The sequence below is a fragment of the Synchiropus splendidus genome, chromosome 14 (assembly GCF_027744825.2).
Source record: "Synchiropus splendidus isolate RoL2022-P1 chromosome 14, RoL_Sspl_1.0, whole genome shotgun sequence".
Taxonomy (NCBI): Eukaryota; Metazoa; Chordata; class Actinopteri; order Syngnathiformes; family Callionymidae; genus Synchiropus; species Synchiropus splendidus.
In genome coordinates, this window is record NC_071347.1 from 7,345,908 (window position 1) to 7,358,561 (window position 12,654).

The window sequence follows — 12,654 nt, forward strand, 5'->3', positions numbered from 1 at the left end:
AACAATAACTCTACCTACTTGCTTTTGCTCCGGAGGACCTCTGTAAAGTAGTAATTGAATTATTTCGACTCTTTATTTGCCTCGCTAACAACACACACACACTTATTTAGATCAGCACGATCGTGGCCTCTTACCATCGCGCACACACAGGCGGCCACACGCACAGCCGCATACACCGCTCACTGCCAGGAACATTCTGTTCACCTCCATCCCTGAAATACTGGTCTCTTATGGTAACACAAAAAGTGACATAATTGCTTCAGAGGAGAAGAGACAGCAGAGGAAAGTATGGCATGTAATACACTCGTGGCTCACGCACAGAAATTCCACCATTATCTTAAATATCTGCGATTCTATTCAAACGCCGGGCCGTCATTGGCTCCTGAGGTGTTAATATGTGCGCTGTGTGTCAGGACCGGAGGCCCGTCTAGCAGTTCCAGCTGCTTTGGGTTGTTTCTGTGGTTAGAGGCCCTCGATGTTTCTCTGAGCGAATTCAACCTCTCTGCCGGCAGCAGCTGGCAGTCATCAAGGAGCTGGCAACACACACACACACTCACACACACAGACACACACAGACATCCTTCCATAATTTCCATGGTAATCAGATCATGCCCATTCCAGAAGTTGGGAAGAAAGGTCCTCAACGTTGTCTGCTTTGGTGGGTTTAGGTGATCACTGACTTGTTACGAAAGCCGGGGATGGGAGACTCTCCATGAAGGAACATAAGAAATCAAACACATGTGCGAGAGGAATACTGCCTGTTGATGAAAATCCCCAAAGCACCAGGGGTCACACAGCAGCAAGAAAAAGCAAACTCACATTCCGTCATTTGATTTTTCTTTCACTGTTTGACCTCTCGCTCAGCTGCCATGATCAGATTCCCCAAAAAAGTGGGGCAGCGTGACCTTTTATTTCAGAAATGGGAGCCTCGAAAAGTAAGGAAACCGTCATGAGCAATAACCTCATGTCCCTAAATATTTTACAAATGTGGAAGCACAGCGGAATACTGGGTTGTGCTGCAGCTTTGTAGAAAATGGGTCAGTGGTTTTATATTAGTTTTCATGTTCTTGCAGTTGTTTCACGTCCAAGCCAGTTTTCCTCGATGTTACTGAGATCTTACAACGTCAAGAGGCTTCCGTTAAGATAATTGTTGTGGGACTGCTGTCGGAAGGTCAAGTCAATAAACAAGATCATTCTTTTTGCCGTTTGTATTATTTAATATTTTGAACCTGGATATTAAAAGGTAGCACATTAACCACTCTGTTTAGCGTGGATTTGGAAGGAGTTTTGCAACTTTGACGTCCGCCAAATCACTGGTCTCATTTTGACCTTCACAGCTGAAGTAACTTGACTTCAGTTTGTAAAGTTCCACCGCAGAGACGTCAAACTCAATCACAGATGAAGCCCAAGCAGCGCATCGTGTGAACGGCCAGAGAGCACCGAATTTTCAAAGCATATTTAATAAACAAACGTGATCGGAACATTTGACTCCGGTGACGTTCACTCCTTCATTTGATCCAACGTAAATCGCAGAAATACACTCCAGTCCTGTTTCCTCCAGTTGAAAATCATCATTCAAAATCAAAACCATGCTCTCACATGCAGACAGAGGCAAACATCACAAGTTCATATTGCTCCGTCTGGACTACTGAAACTCCTCACTGGCATCAACATGAAGCCGCTTGCTGAACTCAGCAGCGAGGCTTCTAACTGGTCATAGATGACAGCACATCACCCCGCTGCTATCTTCAACGGAATGGACTGGATATGGATCACTTTTAAAAGCCTGTCTTGCGATGCAGAAACGCAGACCCCCCTATGAGCTCGCTTCGAATATTGTCCCAAAGTCCAGACTTGAATCGAAGTGTGTCAGCACTGTTTCCATCAGGGCACCTGGGCTCTGGAGAAGCGAGGCAGAGCAGATCTGAAATGTAGCATGTAACCCCACTTTTAAAAACTCATTTTTACACAGTTATTAACATCAGACCGTCAATCCAATTCATGTCAGTTTAAAAGTATATTCCTCTGCATGTGCAGACACTGCATTCTCCATGAGCTCTTCATGTTTGGGCCTGTAATGCACTTGGGGATCAGCATTCTGAAAGATGCTGTACAGATGAAGCCTATTTATATTAGTATTGCTGTTGTTTTGTTGATGCCATTGCAAAATATTTCCGTACAAACAAGCCAAAAGAAGTCAAAAGATTGTTGAGTATTCATTGATGTAAATATTCAACTGAGCAGCTCAAAGTACGAGGTACATAGATCCGAGTGATGGTAGATGAGGTATTGTAAAACAGTATTGTGGAGTTGATGAAACAGTGTCCTAGTTTTCAGATGGTGCTGTTAGTTTAGAAGTGATGTGAGGTTGCTTAAGCCCAAAGATTTTACAGCCGACAGCGCCATCTGGTGGCCTCTGAGAATCAGGACACTGTTTCATGAAACCTCATCTACCCGTCCTTCATAGATCCCTAAAGAAACTGACTGGACCTTCAGATAGACTCATGAGCACATTCCAAATCTAACCTTTAAAATAGAGACCAGACTCAGTCAGCAGATGGTTTGGTGCCCATGCCGCACAAAGCAACCCGACTTGCATTAGAGGTGTCCCACACGCAGCTAAAACCATGGCGTGTCTCTGTGGGCCACATGAGGAAATAACAACTGCCATATTTCATTTATTCATTAAGATGATGCCAAAAGTGCGGCTCCGCCGCTGTTCAATGTCCCATTACACAGACCTTAACTACAGTTGTAGCAGGATAAACAAATCTTAAAAAACATTCAAGGAGAATTGCTTCTCTTAACACTTCACCTAGCTGCAACATAAATAATTATCTTACGAACCGGTGACCTGCTTACTTACTTCTAGTCCCATTCCAACAAAGCTCATCCTCTTCATCACACACTTCAGCGTTGGACTGCCTTCAACTCAACATAAGTTATTGACCTTTCCATGCATATAATAAAGAGCCGCGCTGCCCCTCGTCCTCCTCAGTCATGCTGCCTCATGTCTTCTGAATCCCGACCAGGCAACGCAGGGTTTTCAGCAATAATTTACCTTCAGATAAAAACAGAATTTGGATCATCTGCTATTTATAAACTGCCTTGTCGTCTGTCTGCTCCGCTTCTATCACAGCATCAGACTTCTCCGGTTCGGCTGTCAGGACGTTTCCAGATCCCATTCGTCATGTAACATATTCACTGAGAGTCACTTCTAAAGACAATTAGATTGCAGCTGCAATAAAGCTGAATTACGGCCGACACTGCTCCGGGCTTCACTGAAGAAGGGAAAAAAAAAAGAGTTTTCGATTAGTCGGTCGTGGTTGCGCTGCTCGTATAATGTAGAGAACGGTTTGTCAGCATGTTAGAAGTAATGCATCAGTCAAATAACTTTGCCCCATTTTGGGGGTAACTGCCAGGCTGCTGTTTTGCCTGGCGACTCGACACATGACCTAGTTTCAATCCCTCCCTGAGTCCTCCCCCTTTTGCATCCTCGCACATGCACGGAGCAGCTAATAGACGGGGACTGAACCGGAGCTGGGAGCATGAAGTGGATCCCCCCCATCACAAAACACACACACGCACGAGGAGGATTTAAACATCGGCGCTACCAAAGCAGTCAAAATGGTGGAAATAAAAGGATCATATCCCATCAGGGTTTAGTGTTTAGAATACAAACAGACTGTTAAGGGATTTGAGCGTGCGGCGGCCCAGTGGTAAATCACTGGCCTACAGGCTATTAGCGACCTCCCCCCTTCTAAAGCGCTATTCTAGTTCGGATTGTGCTGCTAAATTAACAGGAAGCAGTTACAGCAGCGACAGTAATTGCGTTTGTTTCCAATTCCACGGGAAGTCATTATCATATATTTCAAGAGCAGCTTTATCATCCGAGTTAAGAAAGTATTTCCTCCTCTGGTTGGGATAATATTTGTGTTGGTTTGGGTGGGATGACGGAGAGCGGCGTACAGACGGGGAGGAGAACAGAGCGAGGCTTCCTTATTAGGAAGCTTATTAAATATGCAGAGGCCCCGCGACCGCCCGTGTTTGCCGCGCTACTTGCCTAATCTGCTTCCGCTCCAGCTCTTGCAAGTGCAGTCTAAGAATGTGGCAGACTATCTCGGGAGGAAAAAAAAAAAAGTCTTGATGACAGTGCTGATGTCTGCAGCAGGAGAGACTTCTTTCCTCGCTGGGAAAAGCGATCCACAACGCAGGTCCACGCCTCTGAGTCCAGTTCAAAAGGCCCTTCCTCGAGGGCTCAAGAATTCTGGCTGCTAACTTGTAACTTGTGCAATGTCGTGGCAGACAACGATGAGTCTGCTTTAGTGAGCAGTGTTGGACTTTCAGTGACCAAGCATCGAACAACGTGCATAACTGAGGTAGCAGAACAGACCGTCTGAATAAGGACTTCCGCTTATAACCAGTTGCTTAGCTTCATGACAAGGCCACTCCGTTATAAAATATATTTGTCACCACTGAACAAACACACACACACAATAGTATAATAGTGTATAATACTGATAACAGTGTTTTTGTTGTCTTCCCCAAATATACATTTATTTAAGCAACCAATCACAGACTACGAACTCACAAGTCTGAGAGTGTAGCTGCAGCGGTGTGTGTGTTGAGCTGCTGACACACCACCCCGCGCTATTGAAATAACACCACGGCGATCGGGATTCATATTGCACAGAATACATGACACAGGTTTAGTTTAGGTCACAACTGACTTTAAATCATGTTGACCGTGGAGCCGAGACTCAGGACCGCGACAGGAAACTCTCATTGGCATTGACTAAATCCCAAACTACTTTCTCACACAACTATTAAGAGTTTAAAAAAATGTGTGGATTAAAAATGTGTTTAAAATCGCGACCATCACCAAAAGCCTGCTCTGGAATTGGAACTTCCTAAATGCTTCCTAGAACTGAAGGGGTTCCAACAATGCGAAAGCAGCTATTGGGTCAAACAACAGATGCTGAGCATAAATCACACAGGACGTAAAGCTAACAAGAACCTTGGTGAATTGCTTGGTTTCTACATGGCATGTTGCACCCAGGTTGCTCACCACCGTTCAAATTTTAACGGTTTGGGCCACTCAGCGACCGCTCCTGGGCCGGCAGAAGCCCACAGGCCGCCACTTGATGGAGCTTGATTTACAACACCTGGGCGTGTGTGACAGCGGGAATAGTTTAAGAAACTATTGATGGATGAATGCACTTGGAAATGCAATTCCCCAGCTGGGAGGTAGCACTGCTGCACCGACAGAGTAGATGGCTAATAGGTCGACGGGGGAACTGCTCTCTTTCATTCAACAACATTCAACTCTTCGTCCCAGCAGCTGAAATTTATGAATCCAAGTGATCCTACTTTGATTCAAGCAACAACTGCTTCATTCATGGTTTAAATGCAAACCTATTTGGTTAAATGATATTGATAATGCCTCTAAAATGTTCTAAAATTTGAAATGAGCCATTGCAATATGGCTGCATTCATGTGGTGGTGGAACATCCAACGTTTATAAGGCTTTTTTTTATGCTGCTTCATGAAAGGTATTCATTACCTCTAAAGTTATTTAGCAAACAGACAGACTGGAGGCAGAGTTGTTGCTGAAACGTCCATTATGAAACCAATAACAGAACAGAACAGATAAATACTGAAGCAAACATTTTATTGAGAAGCTGTGGGAAACTTTTGGCTATTGTTTTGGATGACTTTGAACAGCATTAGAACAAATGTTTGCAAGAGTGGTTCTAAAAAAAAGAGACACATTTAAACAGTCCTTTGTTAACCAGACCATTAGGCGTTCAGAATTTCACAGATCACCCAGATAAAACACCATAAAACAAACGGAGTGTCTTCGACTATGAGGTGTTCAAGTGAGAGCACTTTCCTGGCAACACAGCGTCATCACTGCCAGGCAGTCCATTTCCTCTCCAGTCATTATTGTAACACCGGTTCTGACACCATGTGTTAGGTTATGGTGGGTGACCCCCACACCAGCACCGCCCGCCCCCACCAGGCCTGACCCTGCCGAAGTCCTCTGCGAGCAAGGTGATGACTAGCAAGGGTCAGCATGGGCTTGTTTACACATTACAGACCACACAGACAAGACAGTTAAGAAAACATGTGTACACCATGTGTGTCTGGATCGCAGGCAGGTCACTGGACAACTCCTCGGCGCTGCCGCACAGCCCTGCAGGAATGTTGGCTCACCCAGGTTCTGTTTCCGAAAATCAAGCGTGGTCTTAAGTTGCGTTGTCAGCGGAGGGCGAGAACATCTGTCAGTGAATCTCGAAGCAAACATAAGAGCGAGTCTCGGCAGACGGCGGAGAGAGAAAGATAAGGAGAGCCTGGGAAAATGAATGCGGAAGATCTGGTCAGAGGCGGCTCCATCTCAGCTCCTCAGATGTTGAGTTACATCCTGAAGCCAGACCAGAATTCAGCTAGTTGCCACATCGAGGCACCGTGGAGAACAGTTAACAACTAAATGCTTTGACTAATGGGCTGCTTTTTGACCACTGTCTTGAATCCATTCACGGGTTTAATCCAGGCAAAACAGCAACCATCTTTATTAGTTTGACTGAACTCTCATTGCCATCCTTGCAAATGCTTTAGTCGTGGCAGGGGTCTGGGTCTGGGTCAACAACTAGAAAAGCTCATATCAGAGCAAGCTTTGCTGTCCACAGGGGTTAAGTCCAAATAAAACCAGAATCACTTCAGCCTGAAACTGATTTGTTTTTATTCCTCACCATGCTGCTAAGATGCCACAACTACAGACGCATAGAAGACAGATTTTTTTTTTTTCTTGGCTCAGAGAATGGGTTTGTTTAAGCTTCTGAAGGTGCTCTGAGATATGAAGACACACGTATCATCCCTTCAATAAGGATGAAGCACCATGAATGTAACTTAACTGTGCGTTTCTGGAGCCTGTTTTTCCGACACGTTGCTCCTCACTCTTAAGCACACATGGATACTTTGCAGACATTGAAGCTGAAACCATAGACCTATAGGCCAGTCTCAGACTGTAAAATAGAAACCATGAGCACTTATAGCGTAGTCAGGTACAATCAATCGACAGACGTTTGCTGTCATGAAAAGTTGCCAAGTACATAAAATTACAGTGCTACTCCAAACCACACTGCATATCTGACCTTCATATGGATTTACGGTTTCCTTTTCTCTCCAGAAGTTTGTCATATTTGGCAGTCACCCACCATCTAACACCAACAACAGTAATGACTTCTGGCAGTTGAAAAATGGAGCATTCTAAAGTTCACAAAAGTGAAGTAGCGAAGTACAAAATCCTTTCAGGTTTACAGTACACATGTCACAGCAAAAGGATACAGTCTACAATAGGTGAGGGAAGGAATTGGGATCTGAACTAACAAGTGTCATCACACAACTCCCACCAGGCTCCGTACACACTGGTGATGTCTTCAGTCCAAAGATGTAACATCTGACACTTTTAGGTTTGGTCCATGATGTGATTTCGTGATGTTGATCACACAAAATCTACTGGTTAAAAAAATAATAAATAATAAAAGAGGCCCCAAAACTCACTCCTATAATGTGATGAAAGACAGCACGGATCCTGTTTGGACTGTAACTTCATGATCCTGAAATGGTGTGTCCAGCAGTATATGCCAGTTAAAATGTTTATACCGAGGAACCTTGTTACTCAAATTAAATTTGAGAAAAAAAAATCTTTCACACAAGTGATACGACAAAATTAATTGATCCGTACCTGCTGGAGTCAGGAAAGACAAGACACCAAATTCAACGATAAATGCGCTTTACAACAATAAAAATTGCAAGTAATTCCAGAACGATGAAATGAATCGAGATCCTGGACACTCTGCAGGTGTGAACTAGTGATTATTTTCAAGTGGACTTTTAAGAAATGTGGACGTTGGGGTTAGGGTTCAACCATGGAGTGGCGCTCCTTTGGATCTGAACAAATATTTGTGTGTCACTTGGTTTATATAGCAGCTGAAATGATAATGTGTCGGGCTGAGAGAAGTGCTGGAACACTGAAGCAACTCTTGCAAAATAAACAGTCTCTCTACTCTCTACTAGTTCTCCAGTAGGCATCTGAACACACTCACTGGTGACCTCTGGTTCCTCTGTGGCGGGGCTCAGGTGACAGAACTAGTTCACGATAAGAGGCAAAGTTTGCACGGATTTACTGTAAGGGTTCAGAAAAGTTACAACTTGGGAAATGCTTGTGTTGTGAAATCTCACTGCAGTAGTATTTGTTCACTTTAAATATTAGCTAAGTTGGCACAAGATGAATAGATTATCCTAGTGACTTGCTGAAATGCACTGACATTTTCAAGGCAAATTCCAGTTATAGAAAACTTCTTCAAGTGTCTACTGATTCACATCATGTCACTTCCAACAAGCTGACTTTTTCAGCTCTGCTGCCTGGCAAAGGCAGTGTGCTCCTCTAGCAGCTGTGTGTGGGATACAGACTGCTTCCATTCCGTCTAGATATCCATCTTCATACAAATAACTCCCTCTATTCAGGACACATTTCTGTTGCATCTGTTAATTTGGTAGTCCACACAGTTCAAAGTCTTCATAGTGTGCATCAAAGTAAGTAGCAACTGTAGTTGTTACTCATCCTTCTGACATGAGACTATTGACGTCTATGCAAACACTGGCATTATAAAGAGCTACTTTTTCGAGCTGCGCTCTCTTCAGGAGGCATTAATAGACATGTTTATAGTGTTGCGTGCTCATGGAAAAATCTCTCTAAGTGAAGGGGATCTTAATGGCATCCACTGACCGGGCATGTTGAACCCATGAAAGGGAAGAAAGTTTAATAAGTTAATTCGATTAGAGACTGGGGAAGGGGGTGACGGCTTTATCTGATAGGTACAAGACTTGAAATGCTCTCAGTAATTTGCAGCCATTGCTCTTTAAAACACGGCAGATCGTAAAATAATCAGCCATCTGCGCATACTCTTGTTTATAGCCACGCTGTAAAAATTTAATGTGAACTATATAGCCAGTCATTTTCCAGCTCATCACTCCGTCTAGAACAACGTTACTTCCTCCCACGACACACGTCCCCCGGACTGACACTGAACACTGCGATCAAGTGCAACATCTCTGAGGGGGGAAAAAGTAGTTTGTCTCATTTATTTGGGTGAGACCACAAATAAAACAAACAAGCGGCACTAACTGGCCCTGAGAGCTCCAGGCAGCTTTCAAGTGGCCCAGTTGACAGAGCAGCCTCTCATGCAGGCAGCTCCCCACACTCACAACGAGAGCTTTGATCGCACACTAATAAAAAAGTGTTTCCCATTCACATGCTCTGTGTGCTCATTGATTCTCCACGCTCGGGGGGGGTGGGGAGCTGATAGGGGTCCGGGTGAATGTGCGCAGGTATGCGTGCCGAGAGGTTTTAGATTCCTGCGGTGAGACAAAGACCCAATATGTGGAGAAGAAAGTGGCAGCAACGCGGAGATCATCTGGGGAAAATGTGTGACATAAATAATAAGGGACCAGATGAATCACTGACATCGTATCCTCAGCTTCCCTTTTCCTCATCATCACTTGAAAGGCTGTTTCTAAATGAGTATCTCTTAAGAGGAACAACCAGCAGTGGATCTTTCAAACTGAACTGAACTGAACCTGCTTTTCATGGATGGAGAGAATTCACTGTCACAACTAAGCATCAGCGCTTTTTTTTTTTTTTTTTTTTTTTCATAAATAAAACGCTGAATTTATCACATGATGTAGCACATCCATGCAGCCAGACTAAATACAGGATATTAGGTGTGGACTGCAAGTCAAATCGTGGACATTTCCGTGCATAGAGGTGTAAATATTTAAGCAAAAGAATCAACAACAAACTGCACGTGCGCCACAAACACAGTTAATGATTCATTCCTGTTCCCTAATCCGATGTCAAACCTGAATAGATGTGTTGCAGACATCCTTCTGCAATGGTAAGTAAATGGAGAGCTCACTAAAATGGTACGCTGCAACACAAACAAGACTCCAGTTCCACTGAAAATATTTCAATTGTGCTCTGAGTTCATGTCCTTCTAAAGAAAACGCCTTACATCCGACTGGAGCAAATGTATTTGGTTCATATCTCAGTGTAAATTAACAGTTTTTGTATAAGCAACTGGAACTTCTTATTGTGCTTGGACTTTAATTGTTGTTATTTTATTGTTGTCTGTTTGTTTTTAATTCCATGTACTATGTGTGTTATTTGTTGGTGCCAGTGGAATCACGTGCGCATACCAAGTGCTGGTTTTGGTGAGAGCAAAAGGCAGATTCTGTGAGCTGCTTCTCCCCAAAGTGAAAGTCAGAAGTCGGGGTGGTCTTACCTGGTCCCTCTGGATGCATGGCAGAGAGGTCCTGCGATGTGACTTGCTGTTGGACTGACTGTGTGCCATGTCTGTCGCTATCACAGAACTGGACCTCCTGCGCCTTTTAAATAGTGGGATCTCTTCCTTGGCTCCGGTCACGGGGGTGCAGCCCTCCTTGTGTCTCCCTTGGTCGGGAAGGAGCTTGTCCGCATACCTCGCCAGCACTAAGCCCAGCACACCGACCAGGTACGCCACGCACGGTCTCCAAGCGGCGCGGACTTTGTGCAAGGAGAAGAGCGAGATAGTCCGGACCAAACTGATGAAAACAACCACAGATGTGCCCCGGTCGAGCCGCACTACCATCAGGGCTCCGGTGGCCACGCACGCGAGCACGACCACGGCCGCCGAAGTGGCAGAAAGCAGCTGCTCATCTGTCCCGTCCAGGAGAAACCACAGCGCTGCTTCTCCCAGGTGACACGCCGTCAAGAAGAGAAGGCTGGTTTGGACCGGCACCCCGCAGCGGATCAAGTACAGCCCGACCCAGAAGAAGGCACATAGAAGGGTGAACAATGGCGAGAGGACACTCCAGCAAGTTCGCAGCAGCTCCACTGAGAGCGAGTGAAGGAGAGAGTAGCTGTCAGCAGCAGCGGCGCTCCTCTCTGCACATCTGACCAGCAGAGCGAGGAGAATCGACAGCGACCCCACACACACCGCACTCCCAACTCCCAGCGAGTCCCATGTTTTTGTGAGCATTGGCCTCACCCACGACTGCGAGACTCGGTCACGGCACGCTGGAATCACACATGTTTTCACATAACCGTTGCGGTCTGGCGAGCGGCTGCGCTCTCGGTGCGCGCAGCTCTGCGCACCGCTCGCGTCAGATTCTGCGGACATCGCCATCACTCATGGCCAGCATCAAGTATGAGGAAGTCTATATCGCGTCTGTGCTGGCTGGACAGGGCAGGAGAGCTCAAAGTTCACTCCAAACCACGCGCGGACTCTACTTTTACGCACGGAGACGGCCCGTCCCGGGACGCGTGCGTGTGTGTTTGGCGGGTAATTCTGCTCCAAACGGCGACAGAAACAAACGAGAGAATAATTCAGATGTAATTGATATCTAGGACACTGCTTTACCCCGCGCACACACACGTGTCCCGCTCTGCCCTCCTTTGTGGCGCGACGGCTCTTTCACTCCTGCTCCCATCCTTTTCTCTGGCTCCACCAAGCAGCAGCTCTGTGGCCAAAGCAGCGATCCAGTCCAGTGAAAAATCACACTTGTGCCCAGCGCTCAGCCACTTCCCAGTCCAGTTCCGACTGCTACCGAGGGCAAAAACGTGCCGTGAAAATGTATGCTGTGAGAGGGTTGAGGGAAAATCCACCGTGTTTTGTCACCAGTTCTCCAACCAGCGGTTTCTATCACACCCCACACCGTCGTGGCTGCGTGGGAACATGTTTTAGGGGGTACGATTGTGGGGGTATATGTATGTCGTGAAAAATGGTCTAACAAAGCAGATAAAACATTTTACGTTTTAAACCACGTTTTTATTTATCTGCGCTTCTGACGTGATCTCACCTTTACGAACTTTTTAAATTCTCACAATAGCTTTAACTGCTTTAAGTTATTATTATTATTATTATTATTATTAGTGGTAGTAGTAGTAGTAGTGCTAATAATGACAATGACAACAACAACAACAATAATAATAATGTCATAGCAGTAATGCAACATCAGAAACTTGGAGTCTGCTGTATGCTTTATCAACGATTTGGGGAAAAGATACATTGTCCAGTTTATATAAAACAAAACTAAATTTTTGTGTGAATTAATATACATCTTCCAAACTTGGAACTCTGGACGTGCGTCATCAGTTACAGCTGGGATTCTCTTTCTTAGCTCTACACAGGTGGGACACAACTCCTGGTTCTGGTCCAGTTGGATCAGCTGGGTAGTCTGATGTCCTTCAACACATCAACCACAGAACACGGTTCACCTGTCATCTGCTTGATACCCTGTAAATGTTAGAATACTTTAAGTAGCGACTAGACATCAAAGTGGAAGTATCTTCTCAGCACCTGAAGAAGCACATCGCACAGTTTCACTACACCTGCAGTGTGCTTTGACTTCCTCATTGAAAGAAGAAAGGATTGATTTAAATGAATTGAAAAAAAAAACAGTAAACTACACAGAACTGAGGCAGAGGACAGGACTCTCTGTGCAGCGTAGCACGCCATTTTGGCCAAAAAGAGTTCAAACCAGCAGTCTGCAGTCCTGACCCCACCACCAGTCGGAGCAAGAAAATGTGCCGTAACAACGTCACCGATCCTA

General features: G+C 45.1%; 1 protein-coding gene across 1 annotated transcript in view; it reads right to left on the minus strand.

Annotated features, from left to right (window-relative positions):
* LOC128770426 (cGMP-inhibited 3',5'-cyclic phosphodiesterase 3A-like) overlaps positions 1-11,720 on the minus strand; it is an 87,819-nt gene extending 76,099 nt beyond the window's left edge. Inside the window, exon 1 of the mRNA XM_053884855.1 lies at positions 10,347-11,720. Within this exon, the coding sequence (XP_053740830.1) occupies positions 10,347-11,228 (882 nt within the window). The 5' untranslated portion in view covers positions 11,229-11,720. The remainder of the gene's footprint in view (positions 1-10,346) is intronic.
* Positions 11,721-12,654: the final 934 nt, after the last annotated feature.